General features: G+C 43.8%; 2 protein-coding genes across 3 annotated transcripts; both read right to left on the reverse strand.

Annotated features, from left to right (window-relative positions):
* Positions 1 to 6204: 6204 nt before the first annotated feature.
* Positions 6205 to 16462, reverse strand: LOC135258898 (proline and serine-rich protein 2). Of its 2 annotated transcripts, none has more exons than XM_064342570.1 (4): positions 15978 to 16462; positions 15005 to 15242; positions 10925 to 11225; positions 6205 to 10332 (listed from the first exon to the last, which is right to left on the reverse strand). In XM_064342570.1, exons 2-4 carry the CDS (start codon positions 15098 to 15100, stop codon positions 8822 to 8824), a joined length of 1908 nt encoding a protein of 635 aa, XP_064198640.1. In that variant the 5' UTR covers positions 15101 to 15242; positions 15978 to 16462; the 3' UTR covers positions 6205 to 8821. The 2 variants fall into 2 exon arrangements, with proteins under 2 accessions (XP_064198640.1, XP_064198641.1); XM_064342571.1 differs by lacking the exon at positions 15978 to 16462 and adding an exon at positions 15436 to 15721.
* A 2095-nt stretch (positions 16463 to 18557) lies between these two features.
* Positions 18558 to 24834, reverse strand: echdc3 (enoyl CoA hydratase domain containing 3). The gene is made up of 5 exons (XM_064342594.1): positions 24557 to 24834; positions 23799 to 23920; positions 22312 to 22409; positions 20265 to 20465; positions 18558 to 19876 (listed from the first exon to the last, which is right to left on the reverse strand). Exons 1-5 carry the CDS (start codon positions 24724 to 24726, stop codon positions 19544 to 19546), a joined length of 924 nt encoding a protein of 307 aa, XP_064198664.1. The 5' UTR covers positions 24727 to 24834; the 3' UTR covers positions 18558 to 19543.

Here is a 24834-nt window from a genome sequence, read left to right on the forward strand (position 1 = left end):
AGTGCTTTGTTTGCCTATGCTGCTGACTTGGAGATCGCTGCAAGATACATTTGGGAATTCCAAAAATTTGTGAGAAAATGGGGGTGAAATTATTTTTAAAAATAAAAAAGGCATTGCTGTAGCTTAAATATATATATATGTTCAATTTTAGTAAAAAAAAAAAAAATTAGCACGTATTGTTCGGTGCAGAAAGGAAGAGAATTGGCCAAAGAAAAAAAAAACTGTGAAAGGGACGTGGAAATATCGGTCTGCGTCAACACGGTTTAGAATGAGATATCTGAGGGTTTTCAGCCTCCCACTGCAGGGCTTCACTATCAGCCCGCTGGATGAACAGTACCTGAGTGGCTTAGAGCCGCCGGTATTTGGAGAGGACTTTTGCTGATCCAGGAAACTGCTGAGAGTTGGATTACGGAATCCTGGAATGCAGAGGGCTGTTTCAAATCCGAAACGGAGAGGAACAGGACCGTGAGAGTCATGGACTCTTCCGATTTCTGTCTACTAAGGCTAGAATGATGTACAGAGGAAAGCTATATTGTGGTTTTAGCAAGAATCATTTGATTTTTTTTTGTTTTTATTCCATTGTATTTGCAAAAAAAAAAGGGCTCAGTTTTTTAAATGTAGTAAAAAAAAAGAGTAAACTGTGAACTGTACCTACATGAAAGATATTCTGTCCAATATCCAATTAAGGCCCAGAAAAATATTATTTGGTTGGTATTTTGCATGCGTATCAGTCCCCCACCACCAAGGCTTCTATTTCAAACCTTGTGTCCAACATTCATTCAATCATTTAATCCTCATTAGTCATTCAACTACCATGTAAAGAATAACAGCACAGTGTTTGTTTACTCTTGTGTGACCGAGTGTACCGCCACAATAAATACAAATGTCCAGGAATATGGACATAATAGTTTTTCCTTTTTTGGGGAAGCTGGCAGATGTTAATGGACAGCCTACTAGGTGTATAAAAAAAAAAAGAAAGATAAATAAGGCAGAAATTGTTCACAGGTGGGGTATGTGAATTAAAACAGACATCCCAGAAATCCCAGTGCCCCTGCATTAAATTTAATCATAGTCAGTTGTTTTACACTCCCATCTTTTGTGGGCTGTTTCCATAACATGCTGTTTTTTAGTTTAGAGGTTAAGGGGGCATCCCTGGCAAGCCTGGAGTAAAGTCATGTGGGAGGTTCTCTCTATCTGTACTTCAAGCGAGTTTAGGATCATAAATCATCACAGCCTTCCGAAACTGGTGAGCTGACTGATCAAGCCATATTTTCTTTTTCGATTGATCAGTGTTGCGGCTTTCCTGTTGCTTTGTTGAATATTTTAACACATTAACAATTTATTGTTTTGTCTGTGTGCTGTGAACCTTTCCTGTTGGTGCCAGTCAGTGTTTGATATCCATTCATGAGCTGCACAGAACTATCGTGGGTTTAGTGATGTCTGCCTTCCTGACTCTCAGCCAATGGATTAGGCTGAACAGACTCTTGACATCGTGTTGCAGAGAACCATGTCTCCAAACCGTTAATGTCCTGAGTTCCCATAATGCAGTAGTGCTGAGTGTAATGTCCACATCCGTCCCCACAGACCTTGAGTAAAACCTGCTGTATTTCGAATGGCTCCCTACTGTTACATAAGCAAGTTCCCTGTCCCTTATTTCATTTTAATGCTCGGACAACTTTTATCACATTTTGTTTTTTAAACGCATGCCATTTTTGGTGAGCCGTTTTTCACTAAGTGTATTTGCAATGCCTCAAGTCATAAAATATATAACCTTTCATGGCTCTCTACTCTTATGATTGTTTTTATTTTTTTTATAATTATTATTTTTTTAACAGTTGTTTTGCCCTCGCCTGGCTGTCTCAGACGTGTTTTTCTGGCTTACAGTGTCAGTCTATTGTAATATGTGTGCTGTGGTCTATAGAAAGTACATGAATGTACAAGATGTGCCAAGTAATGTAAATCCATTGGCATGCAAAGAATTGTACAGAGGAAATAGTTGCCGGTCTAGATTTTTTTTTTTTTTTTTTTTTTTTGCGTATTTCACTTCATCCACAATTAACTTTATGTACAAAACATTGTCACATTTCAGAAGTCGCCTTCATTGAGCAGGAAGTTCAGTGCAGTCTGCAGTTTGTCAATGTCCCCAGAAGGTGTCTTATGGGTGTGTCTTGGAGGGTGGGAATGTGGCTGTGCTTCATTTATGGAATGATTAAGTATGCAACTGGCCACAGAACTAAGGCTGCTCACAATTACCATCATCATACCTGACATTCTGCGGTCGCATCTTCAGTACCATTGTGGTTTTAAGGCATTCATGTAATGTTTTGGTGTTTTTTGAATATGATTTTTTTTTTTTTTTTTTTTTGTGCTGAAGAGCATCTCATAACTATTCCTTAATTGTATAAATAGTCACGTGTCTGTGCTGATTGCCAAACAGTTGTTGAACTCAGGGTGCCTATGGGGCTACCTGAAGGATAAATGCTAAAATTCAGTTTGACAGCCCAAATGGTAACATACTGCTGTTTCTCCAGGCCCAACACATGCGGGATTTGTAAGTGGCAAAAAACGTTGCAAACATTTTCAGAAAATATATATATCTCGATGAATCATGCAGACAAAAGTCAATAAGCCAGACCACCACACCATACGGCAGTTACGTTAGCAGTTGGCACTGTTTAACAGCACGAAATTTGACATACACGCTCAATAAAACCTCAATAAACAACCTTTATCTGTAAGTAGGTACTCGTTTTTAGAATAGCTTGAAAGTTCATTTATTATTCTTCTCAGGACATAATGGAGAATCGTATATCCGACGCAAAGGATGTCAGAGATCATACAGTCTCCTAACCAACATGGAAAAACAAGATGGGGGCACAGTTAATTTAAAGTAAATACGGAAGTTCCTTTGTCATGCCTGTAACCCAGTTTGAAATCATTCCCCCTGCCCAGTTGCTGCTCACACCATATGTTGTGTTTCAATTAAAAAATGCAAATTGATTCAGAAACGCCTTTATTTGACATGTGCTAGGTCTAGCCCTTGCGCTGGATTTGCCTGTTGAGTTCATGGCCTTGACCTCAGTGTGTGAATGGTGAATGCTGAGCAGTTTTTCCGATAAATTCCAAATTCCAATGCTGCAACCTCCAATGTGGGAGCTGCAGCATATCACCCATGGGTACAAAAATCGCTATAAGAGCACGTACTCTTGGCCCCTACATAACTGATGGTTTTCTGGTGGTTTGTGTAATATAAAGGACGAGTTTAAAAAAAAAGAAAAAGGTTTCAACAAGGTTTTCTAAATGATCGAACTGCCAGGGATCGTGACAGGTGGGTTGCTAGAAAGAAGAAAAACAGGCAACATGGATACCTGCACAGTAGCAGTCATACTTGCTCAGTCATGCCTTGAACGCACCCGATTAGAGCTGGTTTGAATCAGGTTTCTGCGTCAGTAGTGCGACTACAGTACGCAGGTAAATGCGACACGGTTACAATAAATTGATGTGAGGCACCGTGGAAATATGTACTGCTTTGACTCATTTAAGGTAGAGCCATGTGTTTTTCCCCAGTGTGTTCATATGAATGAGGGGGTGTTAAAATATGCACTGCTTTATCCTACGAGGGTGATACAGGGTTTTTATGAAACTGGTCAAACAAAACAAGAAGCCACATTCTTGACTAGCAATGGGACAACAGAAACTTTATAAACCACAACCTAGTTGATGTATCACCTCAAATTGTAGGAAAAGTGTTGTATTGTTTTGAGAGTGTGACCTGTTTGGGAAAAAATGTATTCAAACTGGGTATGAACCTCGTAGAGGATGTAGGAGGATTGGCTGTTTCTGCTCTGAAGAGCACCCTGTATCTGTTCTTTTTGCCATTCTTCCCAGGTGACCCAGCTCACTCAGATGGAAAAGGGTCATATCTGGTGAAATAGCCACCAGCGTAGCCCGTACACAATACCATGTGGTCTGAGGTTTGAGTCGGGGCAGTGAGTGTGCATCTCGTTTCCCTTTTTGAAACTGAATGGCAACCCTTCTATAAACAATTACTGTGTTCATTCCTCATGAGTAACCCCTTAGGTATTCCCAGAAATTAGACTTTTAAATCAGATTTTGTTATTCATTATGTCTTCCACACTTTATAGTTTTTTATACTCATGCCTGGTGAAACATTCTTCTCACTAAATATATAAAAGCTAATACCAAGTATTGATCAATTAAAAAATTTCACTACATATCAACTACTGAGCTGCACTCTAGCTGTCTGAGTGCTGCTATTAAATTAGTTTAATACATAAATTGTCTGCTTCCAATAGTCCAGTTTACTCATGAAGGTTGGTTAGTTGAGAACTTTTTCATATTTGATTGGATGGCCTAGAGAGAGAGATGCATAATATAATGTTTTTTTGTTTGTTTGTTTGTTTTTTTTTTTACAGTAGGTGACCAAATGGATCCTGACACCTTATTACAATTTAATGTTCTGGGACCTTTGAACATGCCAAAAGCCAGGAATGGACTTCTACCAATAGAGGGCACCTCCCACAATGTACTTACACAACAGATATGTATCTTCTTTTGTCAGTATTTCAAATGTGCATTCCATACAGTGACTGCCTGCAAGATTTGTGTATTGTACCTGTTGTTTAGAACCATCTTTTCACATGATAGATCATTCACAGGATGCCTACAGGTGTTTATAAATAAAGAGGGAAATGACAGAATGACAGGTGAAAATTAAATTGTGAAATTGGTGTGAACCAATCCAGTTAGAATTTCTGCCCAGAATAAATGTGAGTAAAAGCATAGGATTGGGTAAAAACACACAACAAAAAAATCAGTGCAGTATCATGGATAAGGAGCTGGTCTTTTAACCTATATTTTGCAGTACCCCCCCACGCTCAGGACCTCACCTGTCCGTCATTAGCCTCACTGAAGCGCATTGCGCAATAATCGCTTGCTGCGCCGAGCTCGCCAGCCGATTGGAGGAGGAGGGGCCGAGCGAACGCCACGCCGGCGGCGGCGGCGGAGCGGGACGAGGTCGCGGCGCGGCTCCAAGGTGAGCGGCGTGCCTGGCGTCCGGCTGCACCGTGACGTAACGCAAACACAAAACCTGCGCAGTGCCAACCAGTGTTCTCACACACACACACACACACACACACACACAGGGGCCTGCCTGTTTCTGCAGTCCACAAGGCCCTCGCACTTCTGTGAGATTAATATTAAAGGGAAACTCCCCTTTTTCTCTCTTATTTGAACGCTTGTGTTCTTGCTCTAGAATCCTGGTCCTATTTTATGAGATTGCTCTAACCGCAAGAGGCAATGCACACCTAACCATGAAAGTTAAATTGATGAGATTTTTTTTTCTCTCACTGAGACCTCCTTTAAAACGCAGATTAGTATTAATAGTTAACTTCTTTTTTGAAGGAGAACATGTGGACGGAAAATGGGTTCAGCGCTGCGTGTAATTACCTTTTTAACAGTCATTTTGTCTGCGGTCCGGAAAACCACTGTAGTTTAATCTTTAACCTCGTACTCAGAACATTTGGTGAAATATGTACGTACGCCTGCAGAGCGATGGGGGTGATTCGGTTATTCTGGAGAGATAAAGGCCTCTGTACTCCTTCATTCTCAGGCCTGTGGATTCAATGGTTTGCCATCTCCAAGCAGTCCTGAATTCCATTAAAACTGTCCAGAGAGCAAAACGCAAACATGGCCTCCCCTTTTCTTCCCTTCCCTTAAACGTGCCCCTGGAATCTGGAATCACACGCCCCTCCCCCTGACAAAGGAGTCAGTCTTCCCGTAAGGTCAAAAAATGTGAACTTACCCTACCCCCTCCCCCCATAGATACACACCAGATCCTGTACATTAGACTCCTAATGTAGAGCCTGTCATCTCCTCAGCTCAAACAGTGGTAGTTCAGGCATGCAACATTTAGTGCCGGTGTCATTTTTAAAATATGAAATTGAAACTGAAATTCCAGCATGCTTTAAGATTAATTTTTAGTTTTTAGTTTTTTTTTTCCTTAAAATCTATATCTAGTGTGATTTGTGGGGAAACTTTTAGGAATCTTAGGAATTTATCTCGTTGTTTTACTAAGGTCAAAGACTCCGTAAATTATTTAGCCATAGCAAGTTAATCATTATATATTACCCAATCACCCGTTACTGCCCAAGTCACATTTCAATGCATCACAGGACAAACTGCTTAGAGAAACAAACAAAGCATTTATTCTCTTGCTTATAAAGTGACAGAGTATAAATGTAAAATAATGGCAGGTAATTACTCAATAAAACATCTCATCTGTAGTTCCAGCTTGACACATAATAAAATCAGACAAAAGTAACAGTTTATTATTGCTATAGCATTGCATCAGTGTTGAGACAGCATTAGCAGGTCATGAATGTAAACTGCTCTCATGTTTTATACAGATACAGGTAGACAGATTACAGAGCGTTGACATTTTTCTATAGACTGATGTCACAAGGGACCACTGAAGAGCTGCGTATCATTGGCTAAATACTCCTACACATTCATGGTTAGTGGAGACAGTTATTCCTACTGTGTGTTGACACAAGTGTTTTCATAAACTTCAAGAGTAAATGTAGATTAACTACACAGTACCGGAGTCTGGGTTTGAGAAACCAAATAAAACTTAAAATGGATACACATATCCACCTAAACATATACAAAAAAACACAAAATGACACATATGCTGTTGTGCAAATATATACACACATGCATAAACGCACATTGACATACAGAAACATTTTCACACGACTGCACGTGCACAGACACACACAAACACATGCGCATGCACACGCACACACAAACACACGCATGTGCGCAAACACACACACACACACACATACACACACGCGCACGTGCACACACACACACACACACACACACACACACACATACAACCACTCACACACACACAGTGGTAACACACAGAGGATCTCCACACCAATACTGTTGAGGATTCATTAGACCATATACTAGGCAGCACTGCAGGGTTTACAAGGGTTCACATACTTAACCAGAACAGAGAAAAAGCACAGCTAAACCTGAAGATCCCAAATTTCTTGAGTCCCCATTCTCTAGATGCCTGTGTACATACATATGTTTGTGTGTAGCCTCGGAAAAACATGAGTACTCACTGTAAATACCCATGAACACGTGGATATTTATAGTGATTATTCGGGTTTAAGAGGCCATACACAGCATCCTATGACTGCAGTGAGTTACTGTGGATTGTATTTAAACACAAAAAAACAACAGGAAAAACAGCTCTCGTAGAAACCAGCGTCTAGCTTGTGGTTTTCTGTGGGAGGCACGTTCATCAGATTTAAAAATACAAATCTGCCCGGCAGAGAGGTTGGACTGAAATTTTCCTCGTTAATCCAGGATCTGAGCCACTCTTGTTTTCACAAACCCACATTCACTTAAATGTGATCCAAAAGTAGATTTCTTCATACCTTCTGCTATCTACACTGTTTTAAATTGAGCTGGTGTTAATAAAGAAGCCGTTTGTTTACCAGTTAGCTTCCCCACACACTTGTCCTATTCGACTACCGTAGTAGAGCTATATTGTGGAGATTTCACGCATACAATGTAATTCATGTATAATTTATATAAGGTTATAGACAATCCACATATTTTGAAAATGTATCCATCATTTGACTTTAAAAATCTAAAGCAGAGCTAATTTCCAAGTATAGAATATGTATATCTACATCTAAACATTTAAAGGCAATACACAAAGAGACTGTAAACATATCTAATTCCATGATAACAGTTTGTGTGAAAAAAAACTGCACTGCAAGTGCTATGGACCCTGTTATCATCAATAATTCACGAAAGCAGCACGGTCATGCATCATTATGCAGTTACAGACAGTCCATACCGTAACATTGTCCACCATTGTCCAAATGCATAAATAACATAAAATAATATAAAGTGAGTCACTGGGCCTCCACATCTCTGGTAATAACGATTCGGGGTTCACATTAATTATCTGTAACTGCCTTTCAGAACTATCCCCTCTCTCCAATACCAGACAGCTGCTGCTCATAACATGTCCCTGCTGTCACAAATAAAACCTTTGAGGTGAAAGGTATGCGGAAGCGATGATCGAAAGCGTCGGTGTTTGCTCCGGGTTAGAGGATGGAGTCTGGACGGAAAGCCTGTCAGTGTTTACTGCAGAGAAGTCACTGAACCATGTCTGCTGGCTCCCTGCAACATCTGTCGACTAACTCATCTTCACCCGGGGACTCCCCGGCCCGAACCCTCCCCAGAAGAGCCGTCCCCTCCCACCAGGCAGATCAGGCACTGCGCCTGGGGCCCCGCCTTCTCACCTAGGGCCCTGCCTTCTCGCCTTCCTTTGAGTTCCATTGGTTGGTTTCCAAGCAGAAGAGTCAGAAGGGTGCCAGTGTTTTGGAGGGGCCCCCAAATCATTATTATTTTTTTTGCCTAGGAGCCCCAAAAGTCTAGGTACGGCTCTGCTCCCCTGACATGCATAAACGTTGAATTCCAGAAGAACGCGCCGATCTCGCATGTCTCCTGTGGTACGAAGTCTTATGGAACAGCATTCCCTACTAATAAACCCACCCCCAACCAGGATTATCAGAGGCCCTAGCTCTGCCCAGACCTAACTGCTCCTCCACAGCTTCAGCTTCAGCTCCTCAGACTGCTCGTCCCTCCTCCCGGCCACAGCTGCGTCCCCTATTGGTTCAGCACAAAGGTAAGAGGGAGGAAGGGGGGCGGGGCCTGGTGGCGTCTGAGCCCAGTGGAGGAGACGGACGGGCGAAAGGGGGCGGAGTCAGGGCGTGTTCTTCAGCAGGCCCAGTTTGCGCAGGGCCTCTCGGCGGGACTCGTCGGTGGCCCCCCGGCCCGAGAACTGCACCGTGACGCCCTGGTGAAAGAGCGACGGCTTGGAGACGGCCCTCCGCCGGGCCTCGGGCGGCGCGCCGCCCCCCCCGCGGGAGCTGTGGGCGGCGGCCTCCTGCCGCGGCGGTCTCGGGGCCTCGGCGGCCCGGGGCTCCACCTTGTAGGAGTGCGGCCTCGTGGCCACGCCCGGCTGGGCAGCCGTCGGACGCTGGCTGCTCGCGGCGACCTCGGGCTTGGGGCCGGACGCGTGCAACGGGGTCACCACTTTGCTCTTCCCGCCGTAGCTGTTGAGGTTCGCCGCCGAGCTGCCGTCGCCAGGGAACGGCTCGGCCTTGTGCGAGGGCGGCGCCCAGGCAGCCGCTGGCCTGGCCTTGTTGTCGTGCGGGGCGAGGCTCTCCGAGGAGGTCTCCATCTTGGCTGTTGACGCGGGCGCTGGAGTCATCGCTCTGGTTTTTGCTCCGCTGCTGCCGAAGTCACTGTGAGAAGCTTCAGTCCGCGCTGCTGTGGTACTGTGAGGCCCACTCTCATAGCTGCTGTGGTGCTGAGACCCCACTGAGGGATTCATGATTATGGTTTTGCCTCCATAGCTGTTATAGTCGACTGGAGGGCCATTGTCAAAAGAGCGCTGTGACACTGGAGCGGGCCTGGCTTCACTGGCAGTGACATGGTGAGAGCTGGCGTCCATCTTATTTTGTAACATCACTGAGGGATTTACCACTTTGCTTTTTCCTCCAAAGCTGTTGAAGTCGGGCGCAGGGGTGGCGCCATAGTCGCAAACGTCGCCGGAGGACGTTTCTGGATTGGCCGTGGACTGCGGCGCGGGACTGCCGACGACCCTGGACTGGCCGCCGGGCAAACTCCGCTTGTGGACCAGGCCCAGTTTGGAGAGGGCCTCCATCCTGGACTTGTCCGGCGCCGGGTCCTGGAAGGAGTAGCTCCGGTTCGGAGCGTTCCGCGCCAGGCTCTCCTCCGGCTCCGGCGAGTGGGACGCCCCGGTCAGGTTGGCCAGGACCTTCGCCCGGCGCTCGTTGACGTTGACGGCCGCCTTGGCGATGGTCTTGCCGTAGTCCTTGCTGTTGCCCAACATGAAGCTGATGTTGTCCGGGTAGCGGGTGGGCTTGGCCAAAGTGGGAGGGCCCTGTCTGACCGGGCTTTCGGGCGGAGAACTCTGAGACTCGGTGCTCCTCCTGCGGGACAAGATGGAGGAGGCCGTGAGGATGGACCCGCCCCCCTTGTGCTCGGCGATCTTTTGGGCGATGACCACGGGTGTGGGGATGGACCCGGCGGGCTGGTACAGGCTGTGGCTGAAACCGTCCTCGCCGGGGGCGGGAGGGGCTGGGGGAGGAGCGAGGAGGTGAAATTCGGGGGGGAAGTTCTCCCTCGACTCTCGTTTCGCTTTGATCTCAAAATGGGACTCCGGGTTTACGGACACACTCCGAAAATCTGAGAAATAGAAGATAAATATAAAAATATAATCTTAAGGGAAATTTCACAATTAATATACAGTACAGTCACATTTACTGGGGTAGATATTGATATTGAAAATATCTCAATTTGCTTTCAAAACAGGCACAGAGAAGCCTTGATTCAGTTAATAAATATGATTATAGTTCTTGGACCCAATATGTAATATTTGCTGTATGTTTACATCAGAATTTATTTCATTTCATCAACATCTATGTGTTTTTAAGACATATGACAGGGGACAGGGTCTGGATCAGATTGGAAGTACGCATATATATTATCAATAAAAGTGCCCATTCACCCCTCGTGTATTATAAATTGTGCCAACCACATCAAAGCAAATAAGAGTGCAGATGGGAAATAAGAATTCCCCACTATGAAATGGGTTCCATGCTTTTAAATACGCACGCCTAATAAACTGCATTTTAACCAGGTTGTTAAATTGTATATTTTTTGCTACAGAATATGAAAATCACGAATGTGCTCTGGGCACTGGAGTTCAGCAAATGAAATGACTAAACCACCAGTGACCTCACAGTAATTTCAGAGAGCAGAAAATGAGCCGTGGTACCTGGGATGGGTGGGCTGAACGGGACGTCCCGAGGCTCAGACTGGACGGGCTGGTTCAGGACCAGATCGATGATGTCCTGCTCTTTGGGGCTGAGGGACCGCTGAGCGCCCGCGGCCGAGACCGGGACTGGGACGGGACTGGGCGTGGCAGAGCGGCCGTCCGCCGAGGTGCTGCTCCCTGAGGAAAGGCCCCGCCCGGGGGGCTCCGAATCATCGTCCAGAGAGCCAATCGTTTCCTCGAAGAACAGGATGCACTCCTTCTCCTCTAGGCTCAGGAACTTCAGGGCCTCGTCCTCATCCTCCTGCAGGGGGCGACACAGGGTCACATAAGGCACAGGAAAGCAGCCAGACCCCGGGGGGGGGGGGAGCAACCGACAGGACGAGGTGGGTGTCTGCTTTTTACCGTCATCTATCCAAAGGACGGAGCCGGGGACCTGGAGTAATCTTCACTCCCTCTAATATCATTTTAACCGCTCATTTGTTCTTAACAGAAACACAAAGGAATGGGGAAGGCGGAGCCAAACCGATCGCGAGTCACCAAGGATACGGCGAGGGCGTGCTCTGTTTACACGGCGTGAGCGTTACGGCCTGATAACAGGGCAAAATAATTTCCTTCCATCCCGCCCCACTTCCTCCGCCCCGTCGCTGAATGGCCGCGGGACGGAGGTCTTGAGGACGGTAATTAGGCGGTGTTTTTTTTTTTTACTACCTGCTGACGCGCCGCGCGTGCGTTTTCTGCGGCAGCTGGCTCTGATGCAAGCGGAGTCTCCCGTGTCACGGCTCTGCTCTCTGAGCACTTCCTTATTATCCGACCAACCGGCTGGAAAGGTCCTCTCCACCCCAGGTGTGTGTGTGTGTGTATGTGTGTGTGTGTGCACACGCATGCGCATGTGTGCCTGGGAGTTTAAACACAGGGCTGCTTGTTTGAGTGTAACCTCCTCCCCCCCCCTCCCCGCTCCCTCCCTCCCTCCCTCCCCAAACCCATATGGCCCAGCCCTAGAGACAAACAAAGACCCAAGAGTGCCCTGCCCTAAAAAGCAAGCCAACAGCCAAGGTGCAATTACAGCGGGTTAGGCCAAACAGAGGAGCAACAGGGACAGACAAAACGCTGTTAAATCGCTAAACAAAACCCGAACAGAAACTCTCAGGGAGGCACAATGCCGCTGCTACTCAGCCCTGTTGGTTGAATTACAGCAATTTGTCCGTTTTTGTGGAAACACTGTTAGTGCTGTTCAGAGAGGCTTAATCCGCGCAGCAGTGTAAACACTACTGTACACTGTATTGCTAGTATCAGAACCCCCACAGAAAGCTCCCTCCACTTGTTTTTTTTTTTCTGAAGACCGATACAAATCGTGCATTCACGTGAAAAAAAAAAAACAAGCGTTTGGAAATCGAAAGGAGTGGAAGAGCTCGTCTGAAATGCCGACAGCCCTCCGTGTAGGCGTCCCTTCGCGTACGCGTCTGACGAACCTGGTGCTCGAAGGCAGATTCTCAGTGATGCGTCACGTCTGGAACACCTGCACCCTCCACGCTCCTGCCCTGCTCTGCGCTGTCACAGCAACCCGACAAACAAACAATTTTCTGACATTTCTGTGTCACTACGGTAACAGAATTGCCAAGGCAATGTTGAGAAAACATTCAGGGTCAATTGAGTGGAGTTATTTTTCAAAATCCCACGTAACCCTTCTGAAAACTAGTCTAATAAGTCTTTTCTTCTTGAAAGCCCATACAATACTCAGATCCTGAAATTATTGTCGCAATCCCGCAATCAGTTTCAGATCACCTTATTTAGCCTGCCACCTCATTCAGAACTTTCTGAAAAACCCACAGGCGCAGGTCCTCTGTGAGATGTGTACTACATGACCAGAGACACAGACCCTATACCTTATCTCTTCTGCTGATGTCTCAATGGACTCTATCCAATGCTGTAAAAATATGCACTGAAATTCACTACCTCAGAAAAAGAAAAACCACGTCCTGCAACACCTACCGGCTGCCACGGATGTCAGAAGCACGGGGGGTCAGTGTCGAGGCTTGCGATGCCCAATGAAATTCACCCGGAGGCCATCCCTCTCGTAAAACCACGGCGAGGAAAGGAGTGTTTCAGAGAGCCGAGGCGATGCCGCTAACTCTGCGGAGGAGCGAACCTGCCGGTGATGCCAAGCCAGAGGGCACTGCTCACTGAAACCAAAACCTGAAACCAGCCCTACTTGTAAGGACCTCAGGCCAGGGCTGCTCAACCTGTTACACCTCCCCTGGCGGCATGTGTCACCTCTAAGTCATGCTATAGGGGTATGTGAAGGTTAATCCGGTTTGGCTTCAGGACGCACTGTTCGCACGCCGCGGGTCAACTTCGCTGTATAAACAGTGACGGAGCAGACTTTCTCTCCTGGACACCCCATCCGCACACAAACCTCTTATTTATCCACCAACACCCCGGACTGGTCCATGGCGACGCAACGCCGCCATTATACCGCTGATACAAAAAGTCATGGCGGCGGGACTTAACCTGCTGAACACTGTCGCTGTTAGTCTGAACTTTCTTTCTTTGCTGAAACGAGTAAAAAACCAATCGGCCGTCCATTCTCCCCCTCATTAGTAAATGAACGGGAACACTGTATGTAGTAGAGTACCGTAATAGCATGGTCACACTGTTAAATGGTTGCAGATTAGTAGAACTATAGTCATGCTATAAATACTATAAATTAAGCTATGTTCTTAGCTCATTTTTCTTAAATATTGGATGGTAACTGTTCAGGAAGTGATGAAACTAACTGCAGTGAAACTGTAGAAGTAGTTACTACTAATAGTAAACTTTTTTTTGTCAAACTTCTTACCAACTAAAAAATATTTCCCTGAGTTATGCTTATATTAACTAACTATACAGTATGCATATATTTAATCATTTTTCTCTGTCACCAACTGTGGCTACCTTCCAGCTAATGATACTGACTTTAATAGTTTTTTTTTTCTTCTGCCATGGCCAAATTGGTAGCTCTAATTCAAAGATGCATATTATTTTTGGTTTAAAGCAGTTTTTATTTTTAAATAAAAACGACTACTTGAAAAGTAAAAGCAAAATAGAAGCTACTGTTCTATTGAATGAGGTTTGGGTTTATTGTCAGTTTTGTCAGATAAGACGAACAACAATTATACAATGCACGAGGCAAGCCCTTCATTTCTGAATGACGTTGATTGCCTACAGAGAATAGATAAAATATTTTAACATTCCTTGGGTGTGGACATCTGCCACATGAGCCATTGTGTTGTTATGCTATTGTCCTACTATGGTTTCTGTCAGCGGGGTTGTTGTTTGTGGGTTTGGTTGCTGTTTGCTGTTTTGCAGGATGGACAACTGTTGTCTGTGCGAATCCTTCCCACCCTAAATGTAAACAGTGTCCGCTGTTTTATGGGTCCTCACCCAAACAAGCCTATAGAGGTCCCCTGGTCCTGCCTATGGGCATTGCACCTGTTCTATTCAAGCAGTGGCAGTATCAGGGCTTTGAAGTCTAATGAAGGTCCACTTATTATTAACAGCCCATTACATCATGAGGGCAAAGTAATTCAAAGTGAAATATACTAAAGGGATTACGTATCAAAATTATTAAGAACAGAAAAGCAGCATGCTATCAGATGTGATGAGGAACAGTAGAAAGTAGAAAAGCATATTTGTATTTTGTGGGCAATAATTTTTTGCAGTAAATGCATTGAAACATTATAGGAGTACAACATATCACTAATGATACTGTTGATATGACTATTACTACTACTACTACTACTACTACTACTGCTTCTGCTGCTACTGAGATTGATGTTCTGTCAATGCACTGTCACGAGTAAAACACAACACTGAACGAAAATTTTAAAACACAGTAACTTCTGGTGACTACGGATTCACTTTAATGTCTGTTTATCGTATCGTGTAGGGAATCAGTTAGACAGTCTATTGACGACGTACTTGTCAATGTACACGTTTTGCAAAGTTTAGGATAACGCGTGAATTAAAGCTAGCCAATTTCCCGCATGCAAAACGCGAAGGTTAAAAGTGAATTGTAGCGGCAGGACTCGGCACATGACTTACGAAAGGCCTGCGGTTCTGTGAGTTTCTTCTGGAGCTCTCCTGACTCCCATTGAGTCCAAAGTGGAGACGGGGATCGGACGGCATATGAAAATCCATCAATCACTGACGAGGCTAGAGCGCACAACTTCTTGGCATTTTACGAGTAATCCCCCGTTTCCGGCGTCCGTCTTCTCTCAGTGCGAGTAAACATCCATCCTCAGGGCTTGTAGTCATCGCATATGTTTTCCAGAATTAAAGGCTGAAAAGCAATTTTAAAAATCAATGCTATTAATGGAATGTTGTTGTAAACAATGTATAATCATGTGTTGTCAAATCAAACGGTAGCCGTCTAGATTCTCGTTTCTCGCGGGGAATAAACTATATGCAACAATCGTAACCTCTGGGATTAGAAAGCATGGTACCACACCGATTTGTTCAATTTGTCGCATCACCTTCAACTTGTAAAACGCTTTGTCCCTTGACTGTACATTTGGAGTGTTGTCAGAATGTACAGGCGTAAAATATTGTAGGCCTGCTGCTAAAATGTGTAGCTAGTTTAAAAAAAATGTTGTAGTCACAGCACAGTAACGCCTTAGAGGAGAAGCTTTATCGCCTAGAACGTCCTGGTCTCTCCACAGGTTATGTGGTTTGGCACGTAGTCAGTGCTGTTTTAACGCACTGACAGACGAGTTATTCCGGATCAGGTATGCTGGCAAACAAGTTCACAACAATCCTTTTTCAAAGACCGTCAATAAGTACAAGAAACAACAGGAAACTTTTGTTTATAAGTATATGTATCTTTACATTGTATTCGCCGATATAATGCAATTTTAAATTGAAATCTTACAAATAAAGTTTTATAAAGAATTTTCTTTGGTAATTCATCGATCGGAAAGAATACAAATAACTCTCCAAGGTTCGGACACAGATTTAGCAAATAATTGCCGAGAAACCCTAGAACTGATCAACCCAAGAAAGCGTGGATAAAGCTTACCCGTTATGAAGGCAATACGTAGGGAATTCACTCTCGCAGATGTTAATATACATGTACTGTTATTTAAAGTAAGTTCGCAAACTGCATTATGTTCCGTTTGATCGCTGACACAAGTAGCACATTAGCCAATAAATCGTAAAGCGGAAAATTTATTTCCCTTTAGTCCATCTTTCTGGTCACAATGGCCCAATGTCCTAGTTCCAATCTCAGCAGCCCAAGGGTATGAGTCCCTAACTTGAATGAGAGCTAACGTCTATAATTTTCTCCTCTCAACGCAAGCGCACAGAGGCGCGTCCCCTCCCTTGTCAAACCTCGACTTCTGACTCCGGGCTAGACCTTGCTGTACCCCTGACTGCGCACACTGCATTCAGCATAGCAGACGGCTACTTTTTTGCAACCTCAATTTTTCTAATGACAGTTAGCCCTATTTTATATAGCCCTTTCTGAAAAGTCATGTATCTGACGTTCACCTTAGAGAATGCACAAGGGCTGCCCTGGTGCGCAACTCTGCTGCGTTTCCACTTTATGGCACGTGCTCCAGACCCACCCTTGGCAACAACAACTGAGAAAAAAGAAAACAAACCCGTACAAATCCGGTTTTTAGAGATTCCTGACAACATTGGCAATGTCTAAAACCTAGTACTTTTCCCCACTACTCTTAGCAGCGCAGTAAACACACCCAGAGATGACAACTTCATTAAAAAAAATTTTTTAGTGGAAATTGCCTTTTTTTTTTTACCAGTACATCCAATTTGTTAATACGTTTAGGCAATTTCACGTGATGCTGTAAAACCCAACCAGAAACTATTTTTCTTCAAGCTCCAGGTCATCCAGCTTCTGGGTTGATATTCATGGTTGGTTGTCAATTAAGATGGACAGCTTACCCTTGTCCAATCTCTTCACATTTTATTTTGCAAGAACAATCTTCCTTGTTTATATTTATGAAATCAATGTATACATGTACGTCTCTGCCGCTTTGTACAGTTTTTGGTTGATTGAAGAGATTAGTAGGATACATCAGAAATCAGTACGCTAATCAATTTACGGTATGTAACAGCAAATCAAATTAGGCCACCATAACAAATCTTGTATCTGACGATTTAATGACAGGGATGTCACATGACAAGAGAAATACAAAGGAAACAAGTAACTGATGTGAACAATAGATAAACAAGATTAACGACTGTGCTCCTCTTTAGTAATATCTACAGGTGCAACTAATATCCAAAAAATGCCATTGACTTGTCCAGTCGAAGTTATGGTTATGAAAAATTGCTTTAAATCAGTCCCAATGCTTTATTCACTATACATAATCACTCATATTTAGGAATAATATAACACTCTCACAACACAAAATAAATAATCAGAGTATTTTCATTAAATTCTTTATACCAGCAGAACAAAAAAAAATAATAAGAAAATTGACAACTGCATTTTTTTGTTTTAATTTAGCCAGACATTATGCAAATTATTTAAACGATTTAATTCAAACAAGGAAATTACACAAATTTGGGTAGCCTGTTGCATTTTCCTCTGGCTATTTTAATTTTTAATTTCCAGTATTTTCATTTGAGTTTTTTGGCGGGGACACGAGAGGCTTCACATGAAAAATTGTGTTCATGCGGTGACAGTTCATAAGGACAGAACAAAACCCAAAACCTTTTACCAGCTTGATATAACCGCGCACACCTTGAATGGGATACCTCAGTCCATTACACTTAAACAGGACTAATTCCTGAAGTGCACACAGTACCACAGCAGTACTGTTTTGGGGACTGAGCCAACAACCTTCCGCTTGCGTTTGCGCACACTCAACCTGCGACGATCCTGATCTGGTGGCTGGGGAATATTCATTCACATAGTTTATTTGGTAGGGACAACGCAAGTTAACATCGCACCACTTCAACTCGTTACAAACAAGTTGATGTAGCTGATGTACCGCATACAGAGGTTATAGCTATTGCCAGTTTCCAACTCCTGTCCTTAAAGGGGTTCGTTATACATTCACCATTTTGAATTAAACATTGACTGGACCCTTCATTCTCATGGCTCCACCATGACATCCCACTGTTAATCCTACATCACATTCCGGGAACCTGTGACCCCTGTTATGCACTGACTCGGTAATGAAGGCCAACAGAGCTACGCTCAGATCCAGATGGACTTGCTCTGAAACTTAGTGAAACCGAAATATAACTTATGGGGATGTTTGCGCTCTAATTATCTGGAGAAAGGCTCCCCCTTGTGACTAGTTAGTAGCATTATTCGAGCCTGTTTCTGCATCATCAAAGGAAACAGTAAAGTATAATCCCTAGGTGTTCTCTCCAGGCTATAGTGTTAAATCCCACTAGTGGAAAAAAATATGGATCCAAAATCAAAGCCTTAGATTTGTCCTAACCCTTTCCCATAGTCCTAAACACAACTCTGATATTGCCCAAACCCCAACACTTACCATGTTCCTAACCCAAACCCTAATTTGAAACCTAAAACTTAACTCAAGCCTCTCTTAAATATCAGATTTTTCCATTTAAATTATTGAAAAACAACTCAAATCAATTCAATAATAAAAACACAAAGTAATATGTTTGTAGTCATTTATTTTGTAAAAAGTGTTTCAATAGACAAAAATCTAAATATATAAGGCTATAGTGTTAAATCACACCAGAGAAAAAATTAGGATCATCCAAAATCAAAGACTAAGCCTTGTCCTAACCCTTTCCCATGCTCCTAAACACAACACTAATATTGCCCCATCCTTAACATGTACCATGTTCAAATCAACTCCTTGATCCTCAACTTTTTGTCCTTTGCAAACTCATATTAACATTTAGGAAATTTCTGACATAACCCAATGACTTGGTTTTAGTCTGCTCTAACTTCTCAAGATCTGTCATGCTACTCGGTGCTGAGCTGTGGTGCTCATCCTTTGTAGGACTGTCTAAAATGGCGGCCTCATCATTCATACTGGCTGGCTTCTTTTTAATGGAATATTTTGCTAATAAAATAGTGGGTATTACTCAACCAAATCAGTTGCTCAACACCAGAGAAAACACGAGAAACTAATAATTGCATTCTCATTTATTTTTATAGATTCACCTTTACCCTACTCAAAGAACTCCCACACAAAAAAATTGTTGATGCCAAACACACTATTCCACATAGCATGTGAAGCATAACTCAGCTCATGAAACACATTCCTCTCCCCTGAGACCAATTGCATTAGCAATAGCACATTTTCATAAAAAATGCATTACAGATTAGTAATTTCACTCAAAGATTCATGAGGTGCATACCAGCATGGAGACACTGCCTCTGGGAAATAAGACCTACCATCGGGGGAGAGCCAAAGGCCTGGATGGGCTTACTCTGGGCTAACACTTACTCATGAGTAATTAATGGGTTGTTTTAAAACGCTCTTAATACGCCTTTAAGGTAGCAGACACCCAGAGGACTGGAATTACACATCGTCCATCACTACTGCCCACCCAGAGCAGATATTGACCCCTGGGGTACAGAGACGAGACACAGTCCTCCGCCCTCCCCACCACCCCATTCAGAAAAATAAGTCACTCGTGTGCCTTTTCCGTACTGTTTGTCCACACGGGCTTCCGTTTCTCCAGGAAGGCCCGGATGCCCTCCTGCCCGTCCCTCAGCGCCAGGTTGTCCACCATGACCCCGGAGGCGGTGGAGTAGGCCGCGTCCCGGCCCTGGGCCATCTGCCGGTAGAACGTGGCCTTACCCAGGGCCACCACCGGGCGGCTCGACTCGCACACCCGCCGGGCGATGGCCATGGTCTCCGCCTCCAGACGCTCCTCCGGGACCACCCTGCTGACCAGCCCGTGCAGCAGGGCATCGTGGGCCGAGATGGGGGCTCCCGTCAAGAGCATCTCCATGGCAACCTTCGGAAGAGAAGAACTGGCGCTACTTACTGGGGTCTGCGTTCTTAGGAAAAAAGCAAACAAGAAAAATCTACGTATATGATAAAAACATAATTGATATTAGAAAGCAATACACAAACATTCATTTCAAATATAAAAATTGTGTTATTTTGGTCATTTAAGATTCCTCACAATTCCACTAACCAACCGCTTGTTGGTGAGGTTTACCATTATATACACTCTACTATTGTGGCGCCATAATTTTAATGGGACCATTTAACATTTTCTTGCATCATTATAGATCTGTGTGTTGTGCGGTGCATTTGAGCACTCATATATAACCTATTTTTTGTTTTACAGAAGCCCTTCAGTCAGAGCAGACAGGACTACAGCGGGGAACTTCGGCGACCTTCCTGGGGACGGCTCGGCCAATGGCCACGGCCGGCGTGGAACAGAAGAGCCCCACGTTGACGCCCGGGGTGGCAAAGGTGGATTTCTCCGTCGCCACGGCGATATCGCAGCTGGCAACGAGCTGGCACCCTGCGGCCGTGGCGACACCGTTGACCTTGGCGATCACAGGAACCGGAATGTCTTGTATCAGGGTCATGACCTTAGATAACGCAAAACAAAGGCAAACAATATACAGACATAGCCTTTTCTCCATTCGCCCTCAGCATGAATAATTATATACACTTTAAAAAATGACAAACTGAATACAATTACTCTTCTGTCTCCAGAGAGTAGCTGAATTATTCATGCTTCGTTGATACCTCGCGCTGAGCTCTCCTCCTCCTCTCAGGCTCCATGGAAAAACCTTTATTGACAGTGATTATTCAACATTAAAGGCTGTGAACACTTCAGCAGAGTGCTTAGGGACAATGGTTGCCTGGGATACGGGTGATGCTGCAGCAGAGACAGTCTGCGTCAATTAATCTGCTAAACGGACCAACTTTGTGTTGGTTTAACTAGATGGGTTTTTTCAAAATGATGTATTTTTTTAGAAGTTTAATTTACAATTAGTTATAATCATCGCATGAAAAACAACAGGAAGATGAATTTCCCAGGAGTCCATTTTCACACCAGACAGAATCAAAGCTGGCAGTTATCTGCCTGTGGTGAAGGGCTAGCCTCTCTGATCATAAAAACAACCAATCGCAAAAAATAATATATTACTAATTGAAAAAGTGCCACAAAAAAGGAAATGCTTCTCACAGATTGCCCAAAACATGACATAATATTTAGTAAAGACAATAGCAGAAGATTAAAATAAACTCTGTGAGAATGACAAGTCAACTTCTCAACAAACAATCCAAGCCAAGGCCAGGCCAGGTTCTTTCACTTGGAATGAGAGACTTTTTAATCCACATTTTACTAAAGATGGCAAAACACGAACATTTCGACTCATCTCAAGCGAAAGGCCTTGATAAGTGTTTATGTGCTTCTTGCCATGGGTTTTACCCAAAATTTAATTTAATGAACTCAAGCCGACTTCCTTCCTTCCTTCCCCCCCCCACACCTTATTTATTTTCGAGCAGTTTGGAGAAATCCCAGGCTGAAAATTATAATGAGAAATTTGCTCAGTAAATTTGACAGCTTTATGCTCACTCTCCTACTTTTCCCCATCTTTTAGTGGCTGCACAACTGTTCATAATTTTTATGATCCGTGCTTTCAGCTTCCACGTTTAATCTGAATTTCACTCAGTGAGTTTCAAGAATGTAAACAGGATGTAGCACGACAGAAAGTACTTTCCTTATCTCTCTCAGGTTGGGTTGGCCTCATTAAAATTCTCTCAAAAATTCCAGCATCTTTCAAAGCATGGCAATATTCACAATAAAATGTTTAACTTTGCGAAAAGCTTTTCATTATTTATGTGAGGAGTTAAAGGCCTTTGAAATTTTTTTAATGAGACACAAACTGCCAGAACAAATATTACCTCAAACTTGTATTATTGCAGGGAAAGTTACACCATTTTTACAAGGGGGGGAAGCTTATGAGGAGGTTTGCTGAGGTGAGATATGCCAGAGTCCTTCTGTCAGTTTTAACTTGTTTCTATAATTATCTTCACGATAACAGGCAAACTCAATGTGCATTGTACAGCTGCACACTAATTCCAGATTTGCTGTCAATCCGATGCCAAACTTTAGATTGCAGAGCACAGAATATACATGCTCCAGTGACCTCATAGCTCAGGATCAGGTTTTCACATACAGTAAGGAATAAGAATGGAATTGGGGATATTATAGATGTCAACCTATTTCTCAGGAAATTCCTTCCCCAAAAAAAGCCTCAGTCCTTTCATGGTTCACAAATCACACACTTCACCCGGGAAAAAAATACCCGGGTGTAAAAACTGTGAACTCGAGTGCCAGCCTTGACTGCAGTTCTGTTTCAACAGTGCCTACGCAGGGGCCTGAATCTCAGGGGGGACAGGTGAGGGTTTGGAGAAGAGCCTCACCTCAGAGCACACCTGGAACACCTGGCTGTGGTGCTCTCTCCCCTGGGCAGACGTCAGCTCCTTCAGGTCATGGCCCGACGAGAACACTGGGCCCTCGGCTAAGACAAAACAAAATTAAACCTTCAAAGCTGGCCTGAAGTTCATAACCAGGTCAAACGGTGACCTGCCTGAAAAAGGGATACACGCTGGCCTCCACCCATTGTTAAGTGCTTCAGCAGTACTGTTTAGAGCGGCAGTTACCAGCTCTTTCCTCAACACGAGCTCCTCGTCCCAAACAGGATGTATCAAGGGCTGCAGTGAAAACAAATTCTGTTCACAAACCTGTTTTTCCACAGAAACTGTGGAACAAATAGAAAATAATTTGAAAAAGTAATGGGGCTGCTGGCTGGCTGTTCCAGGACTATTCCAGTGTGTGGATGGTCTGATAATGGGTAAGGAACTGGTCTTGCAACCTAAAGGTCACTGCCGTTGTACCCTTGAGCAAGGTACTTAACCTACAACGTAACCTGCGATGTAAATGCTACGTAGAGTGTTATGTAAGTCGCTCTGGACAAGAGCATCTCCTAAATGCCTGTAATGAAATATTTGGCCACAACTCTGCTTAGGGAGGGGGGACTCAGTGGTCCAGGGTGACCCTGTCTCACCAGCAATCCCCAGTGCCCAGAGTCAGCTGGCACAAGCTGCACAGGAAGCTTCTTCCTCCATTACATTACATTACATTACAGGCATTTAGCAGACGCTCTTATCCAGAGCGACTTATCCTCCCACTCATGTCTGTGCAAGCTCAACCTGTAGCTAATACTGTGGTGTGAGAAAGAGCAGTGGTGGAATAAACACGTTTCAGAGAGCACATTTGCGACTGCGTTCTCCTGAACTGATAGTGAGGATTACAGCAATACGATGGTGAATAGGACTAAATATAAATACATACACAAAACATAAATATTACTCACCATAGCTCTCAGCATACATTTACACATAAATTTAAACATACTCTGCTTGAACTCTCTTGCAATTGCAATACTGTTAAACATTATTATGTACTCTTTCCCTCACACGTCCCCTGGTGGTGGAATGGGCCACCTGCAACCATCATAATCACTCAAAATACTATATGAAACACAACCCATACAACACATGGCTCCAACTGACAACTTGCCAGTGCTTGAACCTGAAAATATACTATGTTTAGCATGTGATCATCCCAAAACCCAAAGTGGAGTTTGATATTGCTTTTATAGATCATTATTCCTAAAATGGTGATTTAAGACAGATGCATTACTTGCAACATTTTCTTGTTGTTTTTGTTTGTGTATCTTGGTACAACTGCATTGTAACATTGTACACTGTAAGTGGGTAGGAGTGTCCAGAAATTAGTCACTGAATAAAATGTACAAATATTCCTATTCTAAATTACTTCAAGATTACAACCCAGCATAATTGGGAGTAGCCTGATATGTTGAGATGAAATGGTAGAAACAGCATACCTGATATAATTATGACCCTGAGGTCATCACTGTCAATGTCAGCCAAGATGTCTGACCGCAGGGATGTAAGCATAGACAAGGATAATGCATTCCTCTTCTTGGGATTGTTCAAAACTATATTCCTAGTAACAGAAAATATGTCACCGTTACTGGGCAAGAGCGTCAGCATGCAGTGATCAATAATTAAACTTGAAACGGTAAAAAACTAGTATTCCATTATACATCGGTGTTCAGACCAAATATTGAGTGAAAACATTTATTGGCAAATTGCAGTCGTGATCCCTTGATCAATACTGTAGCCTACCTAGTTAACCTTTTCAATAAGTGAACTGCTTCTTGTCTATGGACATGAGAGGGGATTCACACTAGTGAAACCAGACAAATCAAACAAAGAGCACTGCTGAGATTAGATAAACCTAACCATAATTAAATTATTTATTCGAACCGGTTTCGTGTCCACGAAATAAACACTGGTCATCAAGACTGAAACCAATAGGAGGGCTCAGGTGTGGGGCGTAGCCTACCTTCCGCTGTAAACTACAAGCTAGCTGCTCAGCTTCCTGATTGGCTACAGTAAATGTTGCTAGCTATCGCAAAAGTGCTATCAAAATAATATAGTGACACTGACATGCAAATGCTATTCCATCACTCTTCACTTTATTTAAACTCAATACGAGCTTGAGATACTTTTGGAAAAACTTTCACCTCCAAAAATCGTTACGGAAAACTAGCGAACTAACTAGCCAAACGTTAGCTACCTTATTCCATTTTGTTGGTGTCTGACAGTCAGTTGAGTTTCAGACCGCGTGCATAGCGATCGCGCACCCGCATGAAGACTTGAATATGGCAGCGTCCACCTGCTCAGTAAAACAGTTCCCCTAAAACGGGAAAAAGAGCCGGCCGCGGCGGCAAATCCGTAGACAGCCATTTCTGCACAGGGACCTTGCAAAAATGACAAACGATAGAGGGGAAGGTAGGCACAGAATTTAACCAATGCTTTATTCTCGACAGCGCCCCGTTTGTTGGCTGAACGAGG

This window comes from Anguilla rostrata, chromosome 7 (genome assembly GCF_018555375.3).
Source record: "Anguilla rostrata isolate EN2019 chromosome 7, ASM1855537v3, whole genome shotgun sequence".
Taxonomy (NCBI): domain Eukaryota; kingdom Metazoa; phylum Chordata; class Actinopteri; order Anguilliformes; family Anguillidae; genus Anguilla; species Anguilla rostrata.

What these genes read in the sequence shown, in the direction of transcription:
- LOC135258898 (XM_064342570.1), bottom strand. Translation starts at nt 15,100, where the DNA reads ATGGATTTTCATATGCCGTCCGATCCCCGTCTCCACTTTGGACTCAAT. An exon ending in CACAGAACCGCAGGCCTTTC is followed by an intron (nt 11,226 to 15,004) that starts GTAAGTCATGTG and finishes CGCCCCCTGCAG; the next exon opens with GAGGATGAGGACGAGGCCCT. An exon ending in GTTCAGCCCACCCATCCCAG is followed by an intron (nt 10,333 to 10,924) that starts GTACCACGGCTC and finishes TCTATTTCTCAG; the next exon opens with ATTTTCGGAGTGTGTCCGTA.
- echdc3 (XM_064342594.1), bottom strand. Translation starts at nt 24,726, where the DNA reads ATGGCTGTCTACGGATTTGCCGCCGCGGCCGGCTCTTTTTCCCGTTTT. An exon ending in TGTTCCAGGTGTGCTCTGAG is followed by an intron (nt 20,466 to 22,311) that starts GTGAGGCTCTTC and finishes GCGTTATCTAAG; the next exon opens with GTCATGACCCTGATACAAGA. An exon ending in GCCGAGCCGTCCCCAGGAAG is followed by an intron (nt 19,877 to 20,264) that starts GTCGCCGAAGTT and finishes TCTCTTCCGAAG; the next exon opens with GTTGCCATGGAGATGCTCTT.